Source organism: Rhinatrema bivittatum, chromosome 2 (assembly GCF_901001135.1).
Source record: "Rhinatrema bivittatum chromosome 2, aRhiBiv1.1, whole genome shotgun sequence".
In the NCBI taxonomy this organism is placed as follows: domain Eukaryota; kingdom Metazoa; phylum Chordata; class Amphibia; order Gymnophiona; family Rhinatrematidae; genus Rhinatrema; species Rhinatrema bivittatum.
In genome coordinates, this window is record NC_042616.1 from 697,714,458 (window position 1) to 697,728,707 (window position 14,250).

Below are 14,250 nucleotides of genomic sequence, written 5' to 3' on the forward strand. Positions count from 1 at the left end.
GGTTTTTTGTTTTTTTTTTTTGTATTAATGATGGAAACATTTCCAAATTTCTTTAAGAATATAAGAACATAAGATTTGCCATACTTGATAAGACCAAAGGTCCATGAAGCCCAGTATTCTGTTTCAAACACTGGCCAATCCAGGTCACTATTATCTGGCAGGATCCCAAAAGGTAAATAGAATCCATTGCTTATCCTAGGGATAAGCAATGGATTCTATTGCTTATCCATTGCTTATCCTAGGGATAAGCAATGGATTTCCTCAAGTCCGTCTTAATAATTGTTTATGGACATTTCCTCCAGGCCCTTGTCCAAAACTTTTTTAAATCCAGTTATATTAACATCTTTCACTACATCCTGTTGTACTTACTGCCTGGGCCGGTCCTTCCTCCTGTGCCGTTTCCCGAGGCCGGAGGGCCTCCGTTACTGCTGACGCTGGCGCAGGGCCTCCAGCGTGCAGGATGCCGCCGGTGTTGCCCCAGCTGATTCCTGCCTTAGGCTCGCATGTACGCCTTAGGCGAAGATTTAAAGGGCCCATGGCAGGAAGTTGCCGTCGGCCCTTCCCTCGGATGTCAGGGCTCTGCCCTATAAAAACCCTCAACTGACGCCCCTCTGGCGACTTGGCAACAAGTCTGCTCTTGCTGCCCTTGTGGTGTCGTGCTTGTTCCAGCATTCCTCTTCCTGTCATCCCAGTGCCTGTTTCTGCCTTCCTTGTGCCGGTCCCTGTCTGCCAAAGTCCCCATTCCTGCCTTCCCGCCCTGTTCCTGCTCCTGCTCCTTCTCCTTCTACTTCAGATGGATTCCCCTGGCTTTAACTTTGGATTGGACCTCAGGCTTCTTGCTCGCCACCTGCCCTGGACTTCGGATTGGACCTCACGCTTTTTGCTTGCCGCCTGCCCTGGACTTCGGATTGGACCTCACGCTCCTTGCTTGCCACCTGCCTTGGGCCTTCGGACTGGACCACTCGCCTCTTGCTTGCTGCCAGCCCAGGACTTGGATCATCCCTTGTCGGAGCTTCAACACAGGGGCCCACCTAAGTCCAGCCGGCCCCCAGAACCCAAGGGCTCAACCTGCGGGGAACGGGGTTGGTAGTGGTGAAGCCTCAGTCAGCTGGCCCCTGTCATCCGTCAGCCTCACCTCCTAATGTTGGGAACCTGTGGGTGGTCTTCCTCCCAGGTGGCGTCAATCCCAACTCAGACCAAGGGTCCTCAACCTCTGTCGAGGTCACACAACACATCCTCTGGCAATGAATTCCAGAGCTTAATTATAAGTTGAGTAAAAAAGTATTTTCTCCTATTTGTCTTAAATTTACTACTTAGTAAATTCAATGCAAATCCCCTAATCTTTCTACTTTTTGAAAGAGTAAACAATTGATTTGTGTTTACTTATTCCATTCCACTCATTTTCTAGACCTCTATCGTATCTCCTCTCAACCATCTCTTCTCCAAGCTGAAAAGCCCTAACCTCTTTCATTTTTCCATCCCTTTTATCATTTTGGTTGCCCTTCTCTGTACCTTTTCTAATCTGCTATATCTTTTTATGAGATATGGTGACCAGAATTGCACACAATACTTCAGATGTGGTTGCACTGTGCATTATGATATTCTCTGCTTTATTCTCCATTCCTTTCCTAATTTCTATTTGCTTTCTTGGCTGCTACCACACACTGAGCTGAGGATGTCAACATGCTTTCCACAATAATGCCTTGATCCTTTTCCTGTGTAGTGACTCTTAATGTGGAACCATGCATTGTGTAGCTATAATTTAGATTGCTCTTCCCTAGGTGCATCACTTTGGAGTTGTCCACATTAAATGCCATGTGCCATATGCATGCTAGTCTCCCAATCTTGCAAGTTCCTCTTGCAATTTCTCACTATCCTCTTGCAATTTAACAACTTTGAATAAATTTGTCATCTGCAAATTTGATTTCCTTATTCATTGTTCCCATTTCCAGGTCATTTATAAATATGTTAAAAAGCACTGGTCCCAGAACAGATCCCTGGGGTACTCCACTATTCACCTGTCTCTATTGAGAAAGTTTACCATTTAGACATATTCTCTGTTTTCTATCTTTTAACCAGTTCCTAATCCACAATAGGACATTACCTCTTATCCCATGACATTTTAATTTCCTGAGAAGTCTCTCATGAGAGACTTTGCCAAATGCTTTCTGGAAATCCAGATACACTAAGGGCCTCATTTTCCAATATCGCAATACCAAGAGAGAGAGAGAGAGAACCTTGCCATAGGTATTTGTATCCCTATGGGAGGCCCACCTAGTAACTCGAGGTGAGGTTTAGGTATTAGTGTAGGGGGTTAGGGGCCACTTTCACATTCAACGTGAGACGTATGAACAGAACAGTGGTCTCTTGTGAAGATTTGATGATCTACGGAGTGAGGAAACTCACTCCAAGATGAGATTTGTGCAATGTTCTCTCCACCTAGCTTGTTGTTACCCAGTAGAGAGTCCATCAAGCTAGGTGGAGAGAACATTGCACAAACCGTTTTTAAAAATTGGCATTACGTTTGCATATGTCCCTGAAGACATACCCAAAGTGCAAGAGTATACTATATCACCCTGAGGGCAATGATAGGATTTCTCCTGTTATATAGCCTTATCCTACATTCATAATGCCTCCTGACCAGCAGAGGCCCTCAGTATGCTTCATCCCTGGTCTTCTCAAGTTCCTCTTTACTGCCTTGACAGAAACTCCTTGTCTTCTCATGGTGTCACTTCTGGCTCCATGACTTTACCTTTGTTCTTGTCTTGTCTGTGGCCTATGGGCCTTCTTTTTGGCTTGCTTTGGCTTGCGACCTATGGGTCTTCTGCCTTGCCTTCCCTTGTGGCCTTTGGGATTTCTAGTCTCTTGCCTTGCCTTGAGACCCTCAGGCCTATCTAGTCTTGTTGCCTGTCTTGAGGCCTCTGGCCAATTCTTTCTTGTATCCTGCCTTGGGGCCTTCAGGCCTATTCCATCTGTTCCAATCCTTTCTGCCTTTGGGCTTCTGCATTCTTTGTTTCCCTTGTTTGACTTGTCTAAGTCTTGCTCTAGTCTGCCTTGTTGATCTTGTCCTGTCTGTTCCAGTATCCAGTCCTGCCTATACCAGAGTTCTGTCCTTGTCTTGTCTCATCCTTGTCTTGTCTAGTTCCAGATCTTACTTAGTATCCAGCCTTGCTTTCTTCTGGTTGCCAAGCCTTGCCTGCTTTGTCCTGCCTGCCATTGTCAAGCCTTGTCTCCTGCGTGCCTATTCCAAGCTTTGCCTAGGTAGACTCACCACTATGATGTAATGCTGCCGCAAAGATCTGCTGGCCCCCAGAAACTAAGGGCTTAACCTGTGGGGGAGGGGGCTGGCTAGATAGAAGACTGATCCTTGTCTTGATCTGAGTCCTGCCTTGCAGTCCAGTGACACTCCCCAGATGACTTTCCTGGACTCTGAGGTCTGTATCAGGCAGGTCCTAACTACAGGATTCCTTCTTGTTGTACCATGCTAATATTCTCCTTCCAGGTGATCTTTCTCCTCCAAAGCATCATAGGGGCTGCCTGAGTGGAGGTGTGACTGTTCTACTATGTCACTGAAGGTCTCCTCTATATACCTCTATGTCTCACATAGTTCATCCATTTGCCACTCTAGTCGTCAGAAATTGGATTTGTTCTCTTTTATCAATGTTACATTATAAGGGGCGGATTTTAAATGCCCTGCGCGTGCCGGCGCACCTATTTTGCATTGGGGGAGTGTCGCGCGTGACGCGGCGTTTTGGGGGCGGCGACGCGGGCGTGGTTTCGGCCCGGGGGTGTTCCGGGGGCATGGCCGTGGCCTCCGGACCAGCTCCCGGGACCGGAACACGGAGTGGGGCTGCCGGCCGGCGCGCGCAAAGTTACGCCTGCAGGCGTAACTTTGCCGACAAAGGTAGGGGGTGGGTTTAGATGGGGGGGGGGTGGGTTAGGTAGGGGAAGGGAGGGGAAGGTGGGGGAGGGCGGAGGGAACAGGCAGCGCTCGCTGGGCTCGGCGCGCGCAGGTTGCACAAATGTGCACCCCCTTGCGCGCGCTGACCCTGGATTTTATAAGATACGTGCGGTTATGCGCGTATCTTATAAAATCCAGCGTACTTTTGTTCGCGCCTGGTGCGCGAACAAAAGTACGTGATCGCGCAAATTTTTTAAATCTACCCCTAAATGTATATTGAAATGATATTAAATAAATAATTTAAAAAAATTGACCCCAAAATTATCATTCCAGACAAGAAATGTAGATAAATTGATTCTGTGGCCCTTATGACTTTAAACTAGTATACAAGATCAAAATAAATAATCAATTTCATTTTTAGCCAAATTTGCCATTGGCTTCACTTGCTAAGGTTTCCTGAAATGACTCTTAGATGTTCAAATTCACTCTGCCCTTTGAGTTCTGCAATCTTTAACAAAATGAATATTTCTAATTTACAACTGTCTCAATGTGAGCTAGACCAAGTAGCTATTCAATACTTCAAAAAGAACTGTGAAGATGATCCTGCTTCTTGTCCTTTTCACTTAGACCTATAATGTTCAGTGAAGTGTAATGAACACTTTCAGAAAGGCACATTTTTTTGTATTTACACACCAATACCTCTATAAAGATCACTAAAGAATCCCAATGGGCTTGTCAAATTGTACTCATGGCTTTTAGGGAGAGAGTCATTGCTTTTTTAATTCTTTTGCACAGCAAAATTTTCAGGAAATACATAAGTATGGCATTCACATAATCTGTAAAAAGTTATTTACTAACTCATGGTTTGGTAGATGTGTTTTATTAATTTAATTAATCAAAGAAATCACATGCAAAGCATTACATGGAATGGAATAATAAAACATTTCTTACCTCGCCTATTCCTATTTTGCCATCAGTATTCTGTCCATACTGGTCCACAAAGGCTTTCATTTTGTCTGACAAATCCTAAAAATGTGCAATGAAATGATAATTACATATCCAAATTAGCCAATACAGTCACTTCTTAAACAAATGAAAATGGCATGTTTTGCATTATATTAGAGGTGTATTGGAGCTGGGGGGTGCATCAGACATGCATGGTGGGCTTGGTTTCTATACTGCCTAAAAGTGCAGTAGCTTCAGAATTTGAAGTTTTCAGTTTTTTTTTTTTATCTTATATAGTACTTTCATCATTTAATTGACTTCTCTGATGTTGTATGATTTGTGACTATGACTTCATACATTTCTTTTTTCAGTCAGTTACCCACTCTTAAGCTCTGATTTATTATATTTTAGTAAATTTGACATTTTTTAATTCCACCCCTACACTTCTATAATTGTTAAAAAGAATTTTGTGCATTATTAATGAGTTGGAATTCCTGATGGTCTTAGACCATGTATTAATACCCCAGGACAGGGTTCCCTCTAATTTTTGACAGGTTATGTGCACAAAAATTTTCTTTCATGAAACTTTTTATAACCTGAGCTAAAATGTGTACTATGAGCCAAATGTGCCCAAGGAAAAATAGAAAAAAAAATTCAGATTTGAAAAGTTTTATTTAACTGTTTTAATAAAAATAATTCTCCATTACTTAAAAGATCATAAAGCAAGAAAAGAGTAAGCCATGCTTTACTATTGCTGCAAAATTCATTTAATTCTATATGGCTAGACACAATGTTAAGTAACACAAAACCATGAAAAAAATAAACACTCAAAATCCATATAGTAAACCTATAATAGTAACACAAGGACTGTAAACATTACTCTGGGTCTCAGAATAGCAATACACCACCTACTGGGGAAATGAAACAGACCCAATTGCTATAAATCCCTACACAAACACTTCATTCTAGCAGAATCTCTCACCTTGGTCACATGTGTAGAACAGAGGCAGACCCTCACCAAATACAGAATAAAGGATCACAAATTAGAATCAGCAATATGCAGACAAAAACTGAAATGGAAACTCCAAGAAGCCAGATTCTGCCTACAGTTTAACAATGGAAAAACAGAAACACTACCATTTCTCATAAAACAAACAATAAAATCAAGAAACATAAAGCCTCAATTATAATAGTAAAACCATACTAATAAAAAAATGACTAATAGAATACCATACATTAATTAAAGTCATATATTTCAAAACAGCAGACACATCAAATAACATGCAATAATTAAAACTAATAAGGATTAAAAAATTCCCAGCTATCCATACATGGGAGCTCTTGATTTCTAGTCAACCTGAGTTTGTCCAGGATTAGAGGGCTAGCAGGGCACACCAACTTTATCCTCTCTCACACATACCTTTATGTACATTCTCTCTCACACACACATATATGCTTTCATACACAACTACACCCCACATCCGCTCTCTCCCACAGACACACACAGACACACCCTCAAACACAAGCTCTCTGACCCTCTCTCTCCCTCCCCCTCCACCACACACACAGGCTCTTACTACTGCAGATTCTCTTATACACACACATGCACTCACTTTCACTAGTTCCCTCAAACAGACCCCCAGGCAGGCACCCATTAATTCTCACCCCTCATCCCCAGGCAAGCTCCTTTTCATTTTCACACACACACACATGCACACACACACACACACGCACACACACTCACTCAAGGCAAACTCTCCTCTCTTTCTTTTGCCAGCAAGCAACCTCAGAGCCTCTCCCACTTCTTTGATGCTACTGTCACTGCTGCCACGTGCCTACTGGGGAGGAGACAATTGTTAATACAGAAGCCTGATCTGCTGCTCCTCTTCTGTGCAGGCCCCACAGTATGAAAAATTTGTGGGGCTAGCACTTTGTGAGATCAGCATAGAGAAAGTACTACCCTCATGAGTTTTTAATACTGCAGGGCCAGCACAAAAGACGTGATGGAGTCAGTTTTTGTTCTCATTGGTCCTGGTGTGCGGCCCCTTATTTCTTCAGCTGACAGTGGGATGAGTTCCATTGGTAGCCACATGAGCCTCTCTCCCTGTTTTACAGCTGGCGGGAGAGGAGCTTGTGCACAAACTGCTCTGCTGTGACCTTGGGGTCCAGAGTCTTTGTGTGCACTCATACACACACACCTTAGAGGTAACAATGCCCCAAGATTTGCCTTCTAATTGAAGTCTGCTAAGCATCTTATAATATATGGGGCCTTTGTCAAGCCAAGATCGACACTTAACATAGAAACATAGACACGACGGCAGAAAAGGACCAAATGGTCCATCTAGTCTGCCCAGCAAGTTTATGGTAGCATCTGCCGCAGCATACAGGTCACCCCCATACTTATCAGTTTCCCAGACCATCAAAGTCAGGCACTTGTTGGTTGCTGTTTGAGTCCAACTGCTGTTGAAGCAGAGAGCAATGTTGGAGTCACATCAAAATTATCAGGCTTATTGGCTGCATCAGCAAGTTACCACCATGCTTATTTGTTTCCCCAGACTGTAAAATTCAATGTTCTTATTTTTTGCTGTCTGAATCTAATTACCCTTTTCCTCTTTTCCCCCTGCCGTTAAAGCAGAGAGCAATGAGGAGTTGCATCAAGAGAACGAAGGCTTATTGGTTAAGAGTAGTAACCGTCACACCAGCAAGATATGGGGCATTACACACAATGCCTCTCTCCCCCCCCTTAAGACCCCATGAAAATATCATTTTAAAGTTGTGGGCCTTTCAGTTCAATGGGCAGCCACAGCCCCTGCCCCTCTATGATTTCAAAATCAATATTGAGACTCCAGGCCTCCATCTTAATCTCTTGTACCCCCTCTCACATCCCACACCAACATTAACCCAGCCAGACCCACCATCGGGAGTGCAGTCTCCGAGTTTTCAGGGCTGCTGGGTGGGGCAGATGGGTTAATGTTGGTGTGGGACACGGGGATTAAGGTGAACACCCAGAGATCTGATATTGATTTTAAAATTGTGGAGGGGGATTAGTTGGAGTAGCTTATTAGGTCAAAATACCCACAACTTTCAAATCATCTTTTGGGAGAGGCTTGGTGGGGATGGAGGCATGAGGTGCAATGCCCACATCTTAAAGCCTTTAGTGGGGTGGCTGGGGGAAATTGGGTCTGTTGGCCCGCTAGGATTTAAAAACATCATTTTTGATCACTACTTAACTGGCTATATTTTGATTATATCTGGTTAAGAAGCAAGTTATCTAGGTACACATAGCCAGATAACTTTAAAGACCTAACTGGTTACATTCAGACATAACTGGTTAGATTTTAAAGTTATCTGCTTACATGTAACCAGATAAACTTAGGTGAATATATTCAATGGGACATTTATCCCACTAAATATCTGGCACAAATTATTCAGCTAACTTTATCCAGATAAGTTACCCAGCTAACTTTGACAGGATAACTCGTCCATGAACTGGCATACTGAATATTGGTCTTTATGATAATAATACATTAGACCTTGTCTACAAGGATCTATCATATAAAGATACTGTATATTTGCATACATGAAAGTTTTAAATTGCATTAGAATACTTATCTTTATAATGTTTAGACTGTGGCTCTCAAGGCCAGCATTACTGACAGGGCTCAATAGAAAATGTTATTATCACTCCCCTACAGTGGCATCACAGATCAAATTAGAGATATTATTCCTTTCAAGTATTATGAAATGAAAACAGAAAAGACTTAGCAACAAAATCATCTAATGAAAAAATATGCAAGCCCCGAGGTCCAGAAAAAGCAGAAATGTTAAAGCGATCTCAGCAAAACAATAAACTGATGAAGTTTTATAAACATCATACAGCCATGAGTGATGTAAACTCCACCTACAGAGAGCATATAATGCATAATTTAAGAGTCTAGTGATTAAACACAGCAAGAGATTAACCATCTGAAACAGGGGATGAAAATTACAGATTTGTAGACTGATAGGACTAGAAGGCACCCCAAGCAGCTGTGCAGTCCCGCCAAGATCCGCTACACCTGAACCATCTGAGACAGATGTTTATCTAATCTACTCTTAAAAACTGTCAATGATGGAGAGAGCAGCTCATGAGAAATAAAAACAACAAAGACACTGAAATAACAGCTTGCAGCTTGTCAGTGATGGCAAAGGACTCTATGATACCAATGAGGCAAGAAACCTTAAATAGGATACCTGCTTGGTAAAATTAGCCTAGAAATTCAATGGTACTTTGAATATGCAAGCTGATAAAAATGTATCCACAATGCATACATGGTTTTTTTTTAAATTAGGTTATTTCATATTGCACGCATGATCCAAGGAAGGTAATGAAGTTCAGTGTAGCAGGAACTAGCTTTTTCAGTAGGCATTCCAAGGTAGACACGTATAAGACAGATGCCAAAAGAATTGGATTCAGTCAACAACCAACAAAGCCCTGATTTTTACAGTCTGGGGTACTGATACGAAGACAGAAGGGGAAAAGCACAGGACTGCTTCTACAGCCAAGTCCATAAGCAAAGCACATCAAGCAGCACTGTCTGAATTTTCAATGAGGCTCATCACCCAGTAAGAATGTTGCTAGCAGTACATTTTTATGGGTTATCATAAGGCTTGGGGATAACTGCATGGAGCAGCAGAGCTACCCTTAAGAGAAACATGGGAGAAACCTGTATGGTGCAGCAGATGTTACCAAAAGAAGCTTGCTGGGCAGACTGGATGGTCCATTTGGTCCTTTTCTGCCTTCCTTACAATGTTACTATATATAATAGAAAAAAACTTACTCGAAACCCTAAGATCATTGATAACACTTTCATGCAGACAGTATAGCAAAAATACATTTTAGCCAATATTGTAGCAACTGACTTGAGTTCCATTTTTCAACTGTATAACACAAAGTTGAAAATACACATTCAGTTATATACTGCTCCACATAAAACCATAGCCATACTAGCTAAAGGGCTGATGGAATATGGTGTGCTAATGTTAGTGCAGATTTTTATTCCTGTTTTAGTGCACACTTATCTACGGTAAGTTAACTCTGGTATTTAACTGGGGTTTTAACTCCTAAAAAAATGCATGTTAAACCAGGAGTAAAAACCAGCACTAAAATTAACGTGGGTTCATGCAAATCCCATATAAAAAAAGGCATTAGCTATTCCTCAGCAATGCAAGGAGGAGCACTGAAGAGCAGACAGCTTAATGCACATTTTCTTAATGCTGGAAATTTTACTCCTGGTTCAGAGCAGAAGTAAAACTTAATCCACAGTTCTGATGGCCATGTTATACTATTACTTTGCCCAGTGTGAGAGTGTCTAACTGCTTCTACCAGTCTGGGCAAAGCAATATAATAATGATGGCCACCAGAAATGTGAGTTTACTCCATATCAGACCCAGAAGCTTTATTTCCAGTGTAAGCTATCTAGATGGGCACCTACAGCTGAACAGTACACTGGTGCTGTGCATCCCAATTTTGCAATTCTGTTTACCCATGGGTGCCTACCTCAGAGAGCTTACACTTTTTCAGCTAGCTGTAATTTCCCACTCCAGAGAGCAAATTCTTGATTCCAAGGCCATTTTGGCAAGAAGTGGCAAGTAAAAATCAAAGCATTAGCTCTCTGGGGAAGGTACCTACAGCTAACAACAAAACATAAACTCTCCGCAGCTGAACAGGATGCCGAAGCCAGATGTACAACATCAAAGTGCATACTGTTCAGCTGAAGGTGCCCATCCCAGAAAGCTTATGATTTGATTTTTTATGCCAAAATGACATTTCAGGTGAGATTGGTGCTGTGCATCCCAAATTGTGGACACATTCTCTCATTTAAGACCATTTTGACAAGGAATTGCAAGTGAAATAAAAGAATAATTTCTCTTGGGAAGGCACCTATAGCTAGATGAACAAAGCATAGGCTGTCTGGATGGGCACCAATGGCTGAACAGCTCACACTTTAGCACTGTGTGTGTATTGTCCAGCTGTTCATGAAAACAAAGAAAAAAACTGTGGTTGGTGGGGTAAACTCATATTGCTCATATTGTTGTGCCCAGTGTGGTACTCTAACTCAGACCCAGGAAGGAGTTAAATTTCTAATGTAAGTTCTCTGGGGATGGAACCTACAGCTGAACAATGCATAAGCTCTCTCAGGAAGGCACCTGCACAAAACCAAAGCACATATGAGTCAGCTGAATATGCCTTTCCCAGAGAGCTTATGCTTTGTTCCGCAGTAGGTGCAATCCCAAGAGAGATTAGGCTGAAAATGTAACTCTTTCCTTTCTTGTGGCCAAAGTTACTATATTGCTTTACCCAGTGTGATAGAAACAGATAGACAGACACTACCAAATGGACACTAATAGAATAACATGGCCACCAGAAATGTGAGTTATCTTTTACTCCACTTTGGGCCAAGGAGTTAATATACAGGAGTAAGGAGGTATGTGCTTGAAGATGGAAGGAGTGTGACCAAAATGGCCTTGCATGGGAGACTGGCACTGGACATCCTGTGTCACAATCTTGTATGCTAGGCCATTTGGTCAAGGCATGCCAAATGTAATCAAAGGGTAAGCTCTCTGGAATGAGCAGCTACAATAATTAGGGATAAACAGTACCAAATAGCATACTCTTTGGTTGTAGATACCCTCTCTATAGATTTTACCTTTTGATTTCACTTTTCTTGCCCCAATTTCCTTGCATACAAGATTGTGTCCGAGTTGAGATGCCCACTTTGCCCAGTGCCAATCTTGCATGCAAGTTCATTTTGGTCACACTCCTTCCAACTTCAAGCACTTACCTCCTTACTCCTGCTTTAAAATGCTTTTCTGCATTAGTGTGGATTTTTCAGGTTAACACCCACTTTAGCATGCTTTTTTCATTAAGTATACTTTTTTTTAACTCCTACTCTATTAGCATCCTATTAGCTTACTGCATTCTATGGGGACTCCTGCTTTTAACGCGCTCATTAAGTAAAACCTGTGTTAAACAGCTGTGATTTTAGCACAGGTTTTTTTTTACATCGGCCCCTTTGTTATCAATAAGACACACTTGCTAAACTCTAAAGGATAAAAATAAGCAAACTGTATGAAAAAGAACATATAAAGTTTTATTAAAAATGATCAATTTAAGTTGCTATTTATTTATTTAATTCTTTTTGATATACTGATACTCAAGACACATGTCTTATCGTACCGGTTTAAATAAGCTTCATAAAAACATATAAAAGACCATGAATATCACTATATAAATAGATATAGCTATCTCTTAATGATATACCCTCTTGTGATATGTAGCTGGAACTATGAGGTCCTTGCCTTGTGTTAGAAAAAATAGTTTCCAATAAGTCAAATGGAATATTAGATGCATTCTTATTAAAGAATGCAAAAAAAAATGTTACATGCCTAATGTAGGTGCACTGGAAAGGCTATCTTCTGAAAGGTTTTCTCAAAATATTATGTTTATTATTCTTTGTACAGAAAGGAAAAATCATGCAATAGATTTATTGCTGTCAAATATAAGGTTGTGAAAATGTATTTCTCTAATCAGCATATTAAGAAATATTCATGTAATTCTCATTCAGTAAGTCTCTACAATTTATTTCAGTTAAACTTGTGCTACCTCTATGATATGCAGTAGACCTGACTTTAAAAAAGAAATAGCAATAATAATATTGATTTACTGAACTATTTTTGCACTTAGTTTTCTGAGCTCCTGAATGAATTCTATTTACTTGGACAGAGCTGTAACCAGAATTAATTCTGTCACTATAAATGCATTTATCTGTATGTAAAACGCAGTTTCAATCATCTTTATACAGCTTCTAGATTACGTTTTGTTTTTGTTTGTTTTTTAGAATATTCTCATACATTATGACATTGGCTTGTTTGTAAAAATGAATTAGGGGATTTTTTTTGCCATAAAGCAACAGACCTGCAAATAAATAGTTTAAGCTAAATTGCACATCTGTATACTGACCAGCAAGGGGCAGAAATGTATTTCAACCTGCAGTTTTTCTCTTCTGAGGAGTTAAAAATGAAAGACATACTATCAAACAGGTACATTTGCTAACTTGTTTTTTTCTACCTGGCGCAGTAAATATTGAGTTATTCAGAAGGTTTACTAAAGTAAAAGGCTTAAGTAGTCACAGGAAACTATAATTTCACTTTTGGTAGTGTTTTGTTAAAATACAATTTTGGAATTATGACTTTAACCTGTTGAGAATCTTACAGGTGATTTCTGATAAATAAAATATGGAGGCTATATTTGCAAGGCACTGCAGTTTAACTAAATGTTTCTAATTACTTAAACAATATGCAAATATAATAAACATAATTCTGAATAATGAGAAGCAATCTTCTCCTGCCTAAGGGTAGGAGAGACCCAGCCAATTAATCTGTTTCTTGAATATTTCCATATTTTTGTAAGACATAAAGTTGCCCGCAATATCCACCTACCAGTCCAGCCTTCTTTCGCGCTTGCTGAAGTTCCTGAATAAAGTCCTGTAATTCCTTTCCTTCAATGTATCCATTTCCTGTAACAATAATGAGTATTTATTCAATCATTCGTATCATGTACTTATAATTTCCATTCTTCCTAGCATATCTGGTGTTATTTTGTTTTTAATGGATAAGGGCACGACGTGAACTTTGCAAATCCCTATGCTTTATAAATGATGTCAGGAAATTTAAGTTTGACTTTTCGGTTTTCCGGCTCCAATGCACATTCGTGGGACCAAACGCAGAATTTCGATTTTCTACAGCTGACGCGGAGGACAGTTTTAGAGCTAATTCACATATGGATAAAAATAAAGATTGCCTTTTAAAACTACAACCAAAGCCGGAGCTCCTAGAGCTCACCTTCTCTGTAGAAGCAAACCAGCAAAGCTGCAAAATAGAAAAAGAAGCTGCAACCTTGGGTTTGAAAAAAGGAACTTGAAAAACAGTTATCTTGCCTACTGAAGCACGTGAAAGTTGACACGATGGAAAGAGAAATCTCGGTTTCACCTATTGGGACAATTTATATTGAAATATAGTCACCATCTGTGTCGTAGTGACGCCAGATTTCCAGGAACTGTGTCGCCGAGATCTCGACTCCTTGCAGGTGAGTCTCTGCCATGATGTGCGCAGGAGAGGAGCTGTCTGCGGTGCTGACGGACCGAGCTGGTCCTCCGCAGCCCTCTCAGCTCTATATATGGCGGCTCTGCTGGGATGACCACGCCCTCTCACCGATCGCCGCACACCCAATTCCCTGCTCGGGTGCTTGATTTACTGAACTGTCCTCGTCCTTAGTTTGCTGCGCTTCTGAACTGATTCTGTTTACACGGACACTCCATTAACCAGAATTTTTTTCTGTCAGCCTAGGTTAATTTTTCTATATA

The 14,250-nt window shown here is 41.0% G+C and overlaps 1 protein-coding gene across 1 annotated transcript in view; it reads right to left on the reverse strand.

The window, feature by feature from the left end:
* The window catches only part of CALB1 (calbindin 1), a 100,306-nt gene extending 86,263 nt beyond the window's left edge, over nucleotides 1–14,043 (reverse strand). The window contains exons 1-3 of the mRNA XM_029591631.1: nucleotides 13,910–14,043; nucleotides 13,328–13,404; nucleotides 4,853–4,927 (exon numbers count right to left, since the gene is read on the reverse strand). Of these exons, the coding sequence (XP_029447491.1) occupies nucleotides 4,853–4,927; nucleotides 13,328–13,404; nucleotides 13,910–13,988 (231 nt within the window). The 5' untranslated portion in view covers nucleotides 13,989–14,043. The remainder of the gene's footprint in view (nucleotides 1–4,852; nucleotides 4,928–13,327; nucleotides 13,405–13,909) is intronic.
* Nucleotides 14,044–14,250: the final 207 nt, after the last annotated feature.